Source organism: Lingula anatina, chromosome 3 (genome assembly GCF_051362555.1).
Source record: "Lingula anatina isolate TDL-2025a chromosome 3, LinAna3.0, whole genome shotgun sequence".
NCBI lineage: Eukaryota > Metazoa > Brachiopoda > Lingulata > Lingulida > Lingulidae > Lingula > Lingula anatina.
This window is the reverse complement of record NC_141769.1, coordinates 18395674-18409471: the sequence shown is the minus strand read 5'-3', so window position 1 is coordinate 18409471 and position 13798 is coordinate 18395674. Positions and strand designations below refer to the sequence as shown.

Here is a 13798-nt window from a genome sequence, read left to right as displayed (position 1 = left end):
ACATAATGAACATTACGCAGAGGGTATTTTTGTGAAAATTGTCAGAGTGTCCTTCAGCTATGTTTGAACAAATACTCTGTATGTTAGTCACCCATTCGTATTTTACAAGATGAATAACATCAATTTCTGAAAATTGAAGTTATTTATAGCAGTGCAGGAACACCCCCACCCCCATCTGCAATATGTAATAGAGATCTGTAAACTCACATTTCAGGAGAAAGTGCACAGTTCATCATATATAAAACAAACAAAGCATTAGTCTTACAAATGTTATTTATCATAACGGTGGCTTTTATACAAATAGTTCTCCATGAAAATGGCATTGCTCGAGAGAAACAGTGAAAGAAAAAATAAGAACACACACCCAATCAGCAAGGAAAATAGCAGTGCAAACATTCTTTTCTTTTTAAACTTTGCCCATCATTACAAATTACCCTTTTCATAGAAAAGATTAAAGCCACCTACAAGCCAATTCTTCATCTGAGATATTATATTGCATAAGAGATAAACAACAAGATGTACTTCTCTGGCTATCATAATCAGTACTGTCATCAGGAAAATTGCTAAAAATCCTTGAGGTTAGTACTACAAAAATAAATGTCTATTAGTATTTAAGTTGATTCTATTGTCAAACTGAATTCAAAAGCAGTTTTTAAACATAAATTCACTGTTAGGACTTTAAAATTAATTCAGTGTCACTTTCCTGTAGAAAACCACTCGCACAATTTAAGACACAAAGAGTAATACTGCAAACCCAGTTCCAATCCCTGATAATTTACAATTAAGGCCCTAGTCACATCAAGCAGTACAACAAAATTGACCACTCTGAGAGAGTGACAACATAATAACTTGGTTATTACATCAGAGAGTCACTTACACAGAGGCATGAGCTCAGCATAGCTTTCTAATTTTCATTAAACATCCCAGGCGGATCCAGAGAGATTTTCTGACAGTCTTCCAAATTATCTTTGTTGATCCATCCTTCATTTTGACCGTCTTCCGACAGAAAGTATTAGATACCTGTCAATGTAAACTTGAAAATCTGACCATCTTCCAGAAGACCCAGAAGACGGCCTAAATCCACCCCTGAACATAACTAAACAGCCAAAACCAAACCTAGCACAATTACAAGTTCAGTGTATAGCTCGATGTGAGAAGAGCCTTATAGTACACATATATAACCTAGATTATAACAGTTCAAGTACCTAAGTTCAACTATAAGATTGATCAGAAAATAGTCCAGATTCCCAGATTTAAACTCTAATTCCCCACCTCCTACAGGCTACAATGGTGCTTGGGAATGCATATCTCTTTTATGCATCAGTTGAGGAAACTGTAATTCCAACACCTGAACCTACAAAAAGCTGGAACAGCCATAGAAAACATTTGGAATGAACTCACTTGATATAAAACAAGTGCATTTGAAGAGACAGTGTTGTGTCTGAATGCCTGCTATTTACAAATTAATTATCTATTACCAATGCAAGTGAACACAATGTTACACTTAAAATACAAACACTTCTGTTCCTGCTTAAATGATCAAGTCTTGATTATTTTGTGATTGCACTCACACCATTTCTTCACTTGATTGCTACAATAATTGTCAGTCATTAGTACTGTTTAAACTTTTACATTCACTCAAATACACTTCTAAACATGAAAAACAATCTTCACATCTATTTGCCCTTCATAGTTAATTTCCCTGTTACACCAGTTTTCATTCAAATAACATTAATTTCCAAAATGATTAGTTTCAAGTCTTTTGATACAAGCACTTGCAAAATAGAAATTTACTTTTTTTTCAGTAAAGTTACATGTTCAAATTATTTTATTCAATATTAACTACATAACTTTTTTTCAAATAAATAAATAAATACATGAATAAATAAACAAAATAAAAAGAGGAAAAAATCCTGTGGTTAATTTTCAGTAAAATGGCATATCACATTCAAAAGAAATATTTCTTAGAGTTAGTTTTAGTTATAATAAGTAATCATTTTCAAAATGAAAATTTCCTATAATGGTTATTTTTCTGTTGTTGTCAGGAGGACTTCCAACTGCCTTGTTTTCTTAATCTGCTCCTGGAAACCACAAAAAAATATATACATATATGTGAAAGTCTCCAATAGCTGACAGAAAAAACAATTTTTCTATATTATATTTCTATATTTTCTATAGTATACTATTTGTCATATCTTTAAAGTTATGGATGAAGCCAAAACAGAACCAGTAAAACTGACCAAATGCAATTATGTAGTTTTAAACAGCACAACTTAATTGGTGGAAAGACCAAAAGGCATCGTCTCATACTTCCTGAAAAACTATTTTTGAACATATATTTTCTATTAGCTTTCTGTGCTGCATGTATATATAACTCTCAGCAGTTTCTGCCATTCACTCAAATGTTCATGCTATTGAGCATGCAGTAGTCATGCATCAAGCATTACTTCCTAATTTGGTGGGCTTTTAAAATCTGGATGGGCAGATAAATAAGTCAAATTTATGACCAGAATTTGATGAAGGTGCAGTTTTACAGGTATATTTTTGGCTGACCGAGTGATTAATTTGGTTTTTCTTTTGGCAAGTTGACTTTAATCAAGTTGTATAAACAAGTATAAGTAGTTTATATGAGTTACAGGAAATCCATGTAAATATGTAACTTTTACTTAAACTAAATCCCCCCAACCACAACTTACCTAGATTCAGTTCTATGTGAAGTGTATTCAAACCACATAACATTAGGAATTAGAGTAGAGTCTCGAATCATTAAATACTCTGATATGGGCCTGAAAAAAAAAAGGCAAAATAAATTAATACAAAATATGAAATAAATTAATACTGAAGTTTTCAATAGAAAAAATATGAATGAATTAATAAATATATATATAAATCTTTAAAACAGCATAAACAAAAAAAAAAGCTAACATGTCTATGGATCAGAGACTGAGAGATTGTTGTGAAAATACAATACCTGTTCAATAAAAATATAATATGGCACAAATTCTATGCCTCTTTTTAAGTGAAATTCAAGAAAAAGAAATTAAATTCTTTAATCAATTATAATTTTTTTGGTGGAGAGTGGTCTTCACTTACCATGCTGCAATAAGGGGGAAGAATGGTGTACAAACTAACTGCACAATGCTAAACCAAAGGGCCCCTAGTATTGCCCCCAACACTGCACCCCAGAAGACTTGACGAAATGTGTGGTACCCCAGGTATATTCTGAAAACAAATTGTTTCAGTGTGGAATAAAAGAAATTTAAAGCAATCAGACAGCACATACTAGTGCCTCTGCCAAGTCAGCAAAACTTTCATTCTTTAAGTGAAAAAAAAAATCGTTTTATTTTTAACAACTCTTACTAATGGAATCGTGTGCATATGTGTCAATACAGTTTTCAGTATATTATTTTTCATCTTATGGTTTTGATGTCTTAAAAATTTATCTCTTGGATTGATATAATATATACAATAAAAAGAAAGAAAAACATTTTTGAAAACATATCTTGGTTTGTAACTTACCTACTGTATCCCACTGCTGTGGCCAAAGAGAACACAAAAGTTAATGTTGCATATTTCCAAAGCTCATCTACAAATTTATTGTTCCGATGAACCCTGAAATGAAAATAATCACATCTCCATTACACGCAATTCCATTACTTGTCAATTATGCCATGTGACCTAATTTTATTAAGTTTTGTTTACAGTCAATTACTGGCCATTTATTTAGATTAAAGATGCACATAAAGTCCGTTTTTTTGCCACTAAAGCTTATCAAATGCCAGCATATAGTTTCAAATAGTATAACTAAGAGAATAACCAATTGAAAATAAATTGTTTAATATTACCCGAAAAATGATATTTGAATGGATTTTTCTGCTAGCTTCCTATGCTGTATATAAATGGGGCCAATAAGTTGGACAGATAAGTAGGTTAAATTTACCACCAAAAATCTAAGGAAACAAGCATTTTAAAGCTCTTTTATGGTTGATCGAGTGATTTCTTTAGTTCATTCCTTGGCATGTCAAATTTATTAGAGTTGTATCAGAAACAAGTACAAGTGGTTTACAGTAACTACTCAATCTTTTCAAATGGGGGAAAATTGTGAACTTTACAGATACTACATTTTATAGGTTATAGTTTCTTAAAATCAGAACATTTCTATGTGTGGTAGCAACAAAATTGAAAAGCAGGGTATTCCTTAGTTCTGTTTTATGCATTAAAAGCACAACAAGTGCTATACAGAAATATATAATTTTGTGATTATAAAATTGTGTATCTGAAAGTCTGAGGTTTTATTTGCCCAGTGTAAAGATCAAGTCATTACCATATGTGTGTTACTGGGAATCCACACTACACCGAAGCTCGGTTCATATATATTATATACTTTAAATTTTCATATATTTATTTCAAATAAAGTGAGCTACATTTGTCTTAATTAACACACATAATGAACATTTTCATCAAGATGTGTTAATACGTTCTTGCACAATAGACAGAAAGACAAACAGAGCCAAAAACAGTGGTGGAAATAAAGAAATTAGACACAGTCATTTGTGTATTATTATAACTGTCTTTAGAAATCATTTTAAGACTAAATCAATGAAAATAAAATAGAGAGCCTTACATACAGGTTTTATATATCATCAATAATTATAAAAGATTTATTTATTAATTGCTTAGTTTGTCCAACTTTTAGTTTTCTTAATTATCTAGATCTCAAACACATAAAAACTGATCTGACAACTGGTTTTAATAACACCTTAAGATTTATCTAAAGGTTCATTTAAAACATGCAAATAATATATTTAAGTATTAACATGAAGTATCCTTCACTTACCTTATAAATAAAAAGAAGACGAGATATGTTGCAAAAAACCACATGAATTGTGAATGACTAGATGGCATACCATACTCTGTATGTAATACTGATCGGGCTGGAATGAGAAAAAAAATCAAATTAGCATGAGAAACACCTCAAAATAACATCATAATCAAAGCACTAATATTTTCTTAGAAGAAAAAGCACTCATTATTACGCCTTTGCAGAAGAGAAAGGATCTGTTCTAACAGGAGAAATTGTGGAAAAATTTCACTATGTACATTATATATACATGTAGTGACACTAAATCAAGTTCTACAAAACAAAATTAACTATGGACTTACCTCTTGGTCTTGGCTCTTTAATAATGTGTTTTGTTACCCAATTTACTGACTCATTAAGAATTAAGCCAGCAAAGTAACAAATCTGAAATAGTAAAAATTTTCAGATTCAAATTTTTATTAACATTATTAATTAATGAATACATTCACAAAACTTCCAGATTTTCCATTCACAAAATTCCAAAATGAAATCTATAATGTAATCTATAATGTCCATAAAAATATGGAAAATAATTGGGGAAAAATACTGTGACAGCTCATAAAAAATATAACAGGTTAACCTTTTTTTCTGTGAGAAAGGGGGTGCCTGCACGCATGCTTGCCTGTGTGTGTGTGTGTGCGTGTTTGAATCATCATTCATCTCTTCAACTACAGTATTAAATGAATTAACCTCAGCATTTCACTTACTGTATGCAAGTCTCTTCTAAAAATAATCAGTGTGAAGAAGGATCCCAGTATGAAAACAGGGAGGAGACTGGAGCAAGCCAAAAGGAATCCAAATATATCACCTGAAAAAGGGTTAAGGGTTATAACAAGAAATAAATATTTTTTTCTTTTTTTTTTTACTTAACAACTTATGCAATATGCCCCCAAATATACACATTGTAAGTCTTTGATTTTATTAAATTCAGTTACCTGGCAGTTTTTTTTTTTTTTTTTTTTATCAGTCTCTTCCATTCAAATTGATCTGTTTGGCAATTTCTAACAGATTTTTGATGTTTGATGACCATGTTCATTTTTGACTGCCATTCCCATAAGATTTGAAAATGGACTAAAAATATCTTGAAAAAACATTGTAGAATTGTCTAACTTATTCATTTTAATAATCTTTTTTGCAATTTTTGAAGGAGGGAGAATACTGTATAATCTTAAAAATTATATTATAATTTAAATTCTTGGGTGATATTAATAAAACATCTCCACAACTGTACATGAAATTCATGCGTTAGCACCCCTGTTGACGATTTTGACATGTACCCCCTTCTTACAAAAACCGTCAACAGGAGTGCTAATGCATGGATTATCTGGCTTTAATACATTCATACATAACTCTATTCCTTGTGGTCAATATTTCTTATAACTTTTTTCATAGGCCATAGTGTAAATGTAACATTTGTCTTTGACAAACAAAAGCAAGAACTCGTTGACATAGCCCCTCTGAAATATATTTATATCTCCGCTGCAGTTTTTACTTATAAATCCCATTCATCTAAAAAACGGCAGAAATCAAAATCAAGGTGGCAGCGCCAGTAGTGCCTGTGTGAAGCTAAGGAAGAGTATCTTATTAGGAACAAATCCACCGCCAGCCCACCTTCTGGATAGTCTACGTGTGTAAGTGAAATTGCCTTCCATTTAACCATTTCGTCGTCTCGAAATTCCGGGAGGTCTGCATTCGCGGAAGCACCTGCACTTGCGGAAGCCATATTACGGCAACGTGACACGCATGCGCTTGTTGATATTATAATCGGTTTTGTGATTGGTCAGTTGAAAAAAATAGAAAGTTCTCAAAGTTGTAAACCAAATTACTTCTGTGCATGTGATTGCTACGATCAATGTATGGTTGAGTTTTTAAATATAATTTTTCTCACTTCCCACCCTTTAAAAATGAGTAAATATACCCTAAAACAATCATTTAACACTGTAGAGATTGTAACACTGATTTTGATTGGATTGTATTTTTAGCGAAAAGCGGAAGTTGACAGCCATGTCTGCCACGAGAAAAGCACATGCGTTAAGCTTCAAAGTTTTAGCGGAGTGTTCAACCACTAAGGCAAGAGTAAGTAAGCTAATTCTGCCACATCATGAAGTGGATACCCCCGTGTTTATGCCGGTCGGGACACAGGGTACTTTGAAGGCGATGTTACCAGATCAGTTAGAAGAAATGGACTGTCAAATTATTCTTGGCAATACCTACCACCTAGGGCACAGACCGGTAATAATAATAATAATTATAATAATTCATTTGTTTAAAAATTGCTTTACACACGTGTCTCTTATGAAAAAAACACTGGGTAAATAAGATTTGATTGAACATGATTTATATTAAAATATTCAGAGCTGTGCACTACAACTTAATATTGTTTTTTTGGTGTAAAATTAAAATCAAGTATCCCGACTTGGTTGAGTTTAACTGGCACTATCACTTTAAAATCTATCAGCCAATTCTGTACTTGATGGAAGAAGTACATGGCCACGATTTGCTGATATCATCTTAAAATTCTTTATTTCATGAAACTGTATATTTTGCACTTTAAAACTACTTGTTGAATATAGTTTCTTTTTGTATCATGTCTAATGTACTATATTTGATTGGTTTTGTATTATCATTCATAGGGTCCAGAGTTGCTTGAAAAGGCAGGAGGTCTACATAAGTTTATGAACTGGAACCGAAACTTGCTCACGGTAAGCAACAAGATGTCGCTTGTTTACATATAACTTGAACCTGGAGAAACACATACAAAATTGATTCAAATAATTAAAAAAGAGTGGGATTTGTAAATTGCATTTCATTGTAGTTGAAGTAAAGTAGAATAGTTGTAATTATGTTCCACAAAATGAATAAATATTTCTTCCCAATTTCAGGACAGCGGAGGTTTTCAGATGGTATCTTTATTAAAGCTGGCGGAGATCACAGAAGAAGGCGTAAAGTTTGAGTCACCACATGATGGCTCTACAATGATGCTAACTCCAGAAAAATCTATTGAAATACAGAATTCCATTGGTTAGTTGTTAAACACTTTGCAGCGTCTGTTCAGACTTGGTCTTTTTTTTTATTTTTTACATTGTACCACTACTGCTAGGTACTATAATAACACTAATATATTGACTTAATAGAGGTCTAAAATTCTACAAAAGGTATAATTATAATATCAGATAATACTATCATCTTAAGTTAAAACAAAACTTAAGTTAAAAAGCACAAAAGTTCCAGGCAGAAGTTTACCTTTTGTGTTCCAGGTGCTGACATAATCATGCAGTTAGATGATGTGGTTCACAGTACCACTACAGGACCTAGAGTGGAGGAAGCCATGTGGAGGTTTGTACATCACCGAGGGTATTCAGAACAAGTTGATTTGCCAACTAACACCCCATTTCCATAGATTTTTAGATCAATCTATCCCTGTGGGGCGTCTCACTAGATTACTGTCAGCTTGGCTGGTTAAGCGTCTGTCCCGCCTACTAAAAGCTGTAAGGGGGTAATTAACTATGGTGCCCGCTCGGCTGACTGCAATTTAGCGTGAACCCCCAGGGAGTTAGGTCGATCTAAATCTTAATCTTTAGATCGATCTAAATCTCTGGGAAAGCGCCCTAAAAGATCAGCGAATGAGATATGGCCGACCCACATAAAAGCAGAGCCAACTAATCTGCTGATGGTCTCCCCGCCTCTGCACAGATGAAATCACAGCTCTGAGGTTTAATTGCTAGACCCATGCAGGGACGGTGCATGTGGAGGCGGGGAGACCATCAGTGGATTAGGGTGCTTTCCCAGAGATTTAGATCGATCTAAAGATTAAAATTTAGATCGACCTAACTCCCTGGGGGTTCACGCTAAATTGCAGTCAGCCGAGCGGGCACCATAGTTAATTACCCCCTTACAGCTTTTAGTAGGCGGGACAGACGCTTAAACCAGCCAAGCTGACAGTAATCTAGTGAGACTCCCCACAGGGATAGATCGATCTAAAAATCTATGGAAATGGGGTGTTAGTAGGCTCTGCTTTCATGTACCGGTAGGTCAGCCATATTTTATCCACAGATCTGTTAGTCTGCAGATCAACTTGTTCTGAATGTCCTCATACACTGTACTATACACTGTACTATACACTGTACTATAACAGCATAAATGACCAGAGCTTAGCTATTTATATATTGGTACGTTGCTACAGAGTCCATATATGGCATTGGTACAGAGTTGCTAGATTGGTACAATATTGGTACTCTATTTAATGTAGCATTTAAAAGGCATGTAAATAAAACCTAACATACATGTAATGTTGTAATTTTACCTGTGCAAGCTAACTCCATTTATCTTAATATTTGAGAGTAACACTGTTGCAACAGACTTATATACTAAAAATTCATTTGTGAAACTGCACTTAGGAGATCTGAAATGGACTTACTGAGGTAATTTTTATTTCAGAACTATCCGTTGGTTGGATCGTTGCTTAAAGGCACACGGCAGACCTCATGACCAAAGTATCTTTCCTATTGTACAAGGCGGATTGGATGCTGAGCTGAGGAAGAAATGTGCTCAGGGTAAAGTGATATATTGTTTAATTTTGGTAAATAACTAGATATAAGTATTATTGTAGCTCATTTGTCAGTATGTACTGACAAAAAATGTACAGATGCATATATATATATATATATATATATATATATATATAGTCAAGAAGATGGCGATAGCTAATAATTTTAGAACAAGACAAGATGTTGTAGCATTTGCTATTTGATTATTTCAGAGCTAACAAAGCGAGATGTCTCAGGGTTTGCTATTGGAGGACTCAGTGGAGGGGAAGAAAAGAGTCAGTTCTGGCGGATGGTCTCTCTGTCCACTGACCATCTGCCCCTGGACAAGCCAAGATATCTCATGGGAGTGGGGTAAGGCACTCAGTGGTCAGAAAATGACCTTTTTTTCTGATATAGGTTTAATTATAGTGCACAGTACTAAAAGCTTCCCTATAAACTGAAATCATTAGATAAAAGGTTTTGGCTATTTGATTTTAGGTATAGACCAAGAACATAAGTGAAACTTCAGAAACATGGATATGTGAATTTCCCATTGACATTTCATCTTGAATTTTACTTTTTTTTAAAATTTAATTTAATTTTATTATTATTATTATTTTTATTTTATTTATTTATTTATTTTTTTTTTTGCAAGCTGACATCTTGAATTCTTGAATGTATTTTTTCTTGATAACAGACAGTCTGTTGCACAGTGATAGGTTTGACAGTCATTTTTATTTTTCATTATTTTTTTGACTATTTAAAAGTCATGAAACTAAGGACATTCTGCTTGTGTTCCAGATTTGCCGTTGACCTGGTGGTTTGCTGTGCATTAGGATGTGATATGTTTGATTGTGTATATCCTACAAGAACTGCAGTGAGTATAATATTCTTGAAATATTTCATTGATTTTCTCGAAATATTCACGATAAGGAATAACAGCAAAATACTTTATATTTTATTAGGTTATATTATGTTATGTTATGTTGTGCTATGTTATGTTATGTTACATTATGTTATTTTATTTTATTTTATTTTATTTTATTTTACATAAAAAGCTTATTATTTTCACATTACAGAGGTTTGGAACAGCGTTAGTTCCCACAGGCCTGCTGAACTTGAAATTAGAGAAATTCTCCCAGGACTTCCGCCCCATAGATGAGAACTGTGGGTGTTCCACGTGTTCACAGTACACTCGTAGCTACCTCCACACTATCGCTGGACATAAACCAGTGGCGGCCCAGTTGATTACTGTCCACAATGTGAAATATCAGGTTAGTTAGAGGAGAGGGGGGGAGGAGGGGGGGGGGCAGCACCATACATTTACAGGAGTTAGACGAAGACTTGAGTTAGGCTACCCTCTACCAGTGCCACAGAATTGATTTTTCACCAGATATTCACAGATATTTACAGATATCATGGCACATTTCTCCACATTTCTCCCTGTTGGAGAAAGTGCACAATATTAATCTGCAGCCTGGTAGAGGGTAGAGTTACGCAATGTTCACAAACTTCAGTTTATACCTAAGAAAAACATTTCTTCCACAAGATTTCATGATCTGTTCATTCAACTATATGTCTTCTTTTCAGTTAAACCTTATGAGAGGGATAAGAAAAAGCATCATGGAGAACAGTTTTCCAAAGTTTGTTCAGGACTTCATGTCAGCTTTGTTCCCCAGTAAAGACTATCCTGAGTGGGCCGTGGAAGCCTTGGCGTCAGTCAATGTCACACTTAGGTGACACATTCTATAAGATCAGATCTCATCAGGAAATATGGGCTGTGTGTCATATTGCCTACAGTGCTGCCATCTGGTGAATTTAACTCGGACTAGAACAGAAACAAAACAAATGGTCCAATGACGGCCAAGCAGGCATTTGGCCGGTAGCATAAAAGAGGGGATGTTTTAAAAAATATTTTAAAAAAAAGCGAACCTTTTCAGTCCTTTTGCTGACCCAACATGAGAAATGGCGTAGAAAATAATTTATATTTTGAGTCATAAAAATACATCCACTGGTCATTATCATAAAATTACCGTTATAATAACGGCTTTTATATCAATTTGTGTTGTTATATTTATTTATGTATTAAAACAATTTCTGATATTTCATTTGGTTTTGAGTGAAAATCTTAAAAGCCTCTTCTTGTACTCGGAAATTAAAATGCGCTAGTAGAGCTCTGCGTCATTCATTTTCTCTACCACATTCCGGTGTCCACGTTGCGTGTAACGGATATACTCTTATGCATCTTAACTTCCCTTTCCATGTGAAAAAAGGATTTGTTAGCCGAAAAATTATGTCATTATAAATTTTTATATACATGCAGCATTTTGTTCAAACATGACAATTTTGCATTGCTTTCGGCAAAAGGGGAGTTAACATTATCAACAAATTTGAGTCGATACATTTGAGGACACGATTTCATAATATTCGTCTCTTCTGTTTATCTCGAGATTTGTTATGTTGAGGCAAGCTTGAAAATAAAAATTTGATAAAAGTAGGGAGGGGATTTACTGATAAAGAAAAAAGACTTAAGAAACTGCCCTGCGTAACGCACTTGTAATCCCTAGTAATATTGAAGTCACAACAACGTCATACCAGTCGGTTTTGTTTTTCTCTGTCGCAGTATGGAATCTCCTATATTTGGGACAATAAAGAAATATGGTATATGAAAGATACCCTCTCACTGTTCTACTTATCTTCTACAAGTGTGAAAATATATCTAGGTTGACGCACAATCGTTCGAGGATTATTTTCAGAGTGATTATTTATAGTTTTATCATTTGTCTGATATCTCGTCCCGCTCTTATCACGAGTCATGTGCCTTGTCTTAACTCTTCGTATGTACAGAGTGTCTAGAAATGTATGTTTTTACACAATTCTTACAAAATATTTAAAACTATCTCACTGACAAAAATTTTTGAATATAAACCTTGGTATTTTACAAAGAATCGATGGTTCACAATCCAAGGCATTGTTGAACCCTTTAAGACGACAGGAGGAATTTTCTTTTGGTCTAAATCACTCGGAATTTATGGAATAATTTCCCGCAAAAAAATCTTGTTTTGTAAGGTGACAGAGCAGACTTGTTTGAGAAAGATTCCCTTATAATCACGAGGGTATGGATATTTATTCGTAAAGCAATACCCAAGAGAGAGAGAGAGAGAGCGTAGACAGCATATTCTGGTAATCACCGCGTTTGAAATTGTAATTGGACTATATGATAGTTTTCTTCAAAGGCCTTTTCTACACAAGTGCTGTACATGAATGCAGACGCCGAAAGCGTTTCTGAGAAACTGAAAACAAGGACCATTTGGCGTTTTAATTCTTTTAGCCAAAGCTCTTCACTAATAACTTTACTGCAGCATATTAGTGCGTTTATGCCAGATATGACTGTCATTTAATGTTCCTTTGATACTACAGGGGGAAACAGATAAACTCCACGTGATAAAAATGAATTAATAAATAAAAAAAGACAGAAAGTAAGACAGTACGTAAGTAAGTAAACAATAAAGAAAGAAGCCGAAACTGCAATGCTGACAATGTGTACTTAAAGACATCCTCCATAGTGTTTTAGCACCTGTCTTCAGCACGAACACCTTGGGTGAGACAAATCTGCAGGTTTGACACTTCCATAATTAATGACGCAGATTCAAGCAGACATATTCATGTTTGGCACGCTATACCAATATTGCAGACGATTTCTTTCCTGTTATATCACCTTCGAAGTTGCTTCAGATCACAACTTGAGCACGGTATTTGTTGGAAAAGGAGAGGCGGGATTAAGAGAGAGCAAGAGAGAAACAGAAAGAGAGAGAGGGAGAGAGTGTGTGATTCTCCTTCTAGATCTGTTTACAAAAGCCAGCGTTTTCGCGTGCTTTTGCTGAAGTGAATTTTCCATAATGTTTTCATTAGATAATTCTCGAAACTAAACGTGACTTCCTACTCATCGACTTTCCTGTAACTTAACAAGACGGCAATTAAATATTTATAAAATTTATAAGATGAAAAAGTTCCATTCAATAAATTAGAAATGTAACTTGACGTGACATTTAGAATTAAATGAGTTGGCTTACCTAAAAAGTATAACATTTTCCCTCGTGCAAGTAAATTGTATAACTGTAAACAAAAAATAAAATTGTTTTTCTTTTCTTGAATAAAATAGGCCATAACATTTTAGACTTGTACCAAGCAACTCTAGCTTTTATTTTTTAATAGAAGTTAATTTTCTTATTTAGCTTTCCTTTTGACGAAATGAGGTTCTGGTCGTTCATGATGTATATTCGTCAGACTTAATTAATTTTTCTCTTTTTGTAATATCCGTGTTGACTTTTTGAGAACCAGGATTTCAATTTCGAATGTGTCAACGGCATTCGTACCTTACGAGCAAGTAATCAGAATTAAGTTACATAAT

The 13798-nt window shown here is 33.9% G+C and overlaps 2 protein-coding genes across 2 annotated transcripts; one reads left to right on the top strand and one right to left on the bottom strand.

The window, feature by feature from the left end:
• Positions 1 to 255: 255 nt before the first annotated feature.
• LOC106177054 (dolichyldiphosphatase 1) lies at positions 256 to 6625 on the bottom strand. The gene is made up of 8 exons (XM_013559698.2): positions 6473 to 6625; positions 5569 to 5669; positions 5164 to 5245; positions 4838 to 4934; positions 3520 to 3612; positions 3094 to 3222; positions 2697 to 2786; positions 256 to 2081 (listed from the first exon to the last, which is right to left on the bottom strand). Exons 1-8 carry the CDS (start codon positions 6582 to 6584, stop codon positions 2042 to 2044), a joined length of 744 nt encoding a protein of 247 aa, XP_013415152.2. The 5' UTR covers positions 6585 to 6625; the 3' UTR covers positions 256 to 2041.
• Positions 6626 to 6846: 221 nt separating this feature from the next.
• Positions 6847 to 12060, top strand: LOC106177051 (queuine tRNA-ribosyltransferase catalytic subunit 1). Its single transcript, XM_013559696.3, has 9 exons — positions 6847 to 7093; positions 7495 to 7563; positions 7744 to 7882; positions 8119 to 8197; positions 9299 to 9414; positions 9621 to 9759; positions 10189 to 10264; positions 10467 to 10661; positions 10978 to 12060. The coding sequence occupies exons 1-9, from the start codon at positions 6866 to 6868 to the stop codon at positions 11125 to 11127; spliced, it is 1191 nt and encodes a 396-aa protein (XP_013415150.2). The 5' UTR covers positions 6847 to 6865; the 3' UTR covers positions 11128 to 12060.
• Positions 12061 to 13798: the final 1738 nt, after the last annotated feature.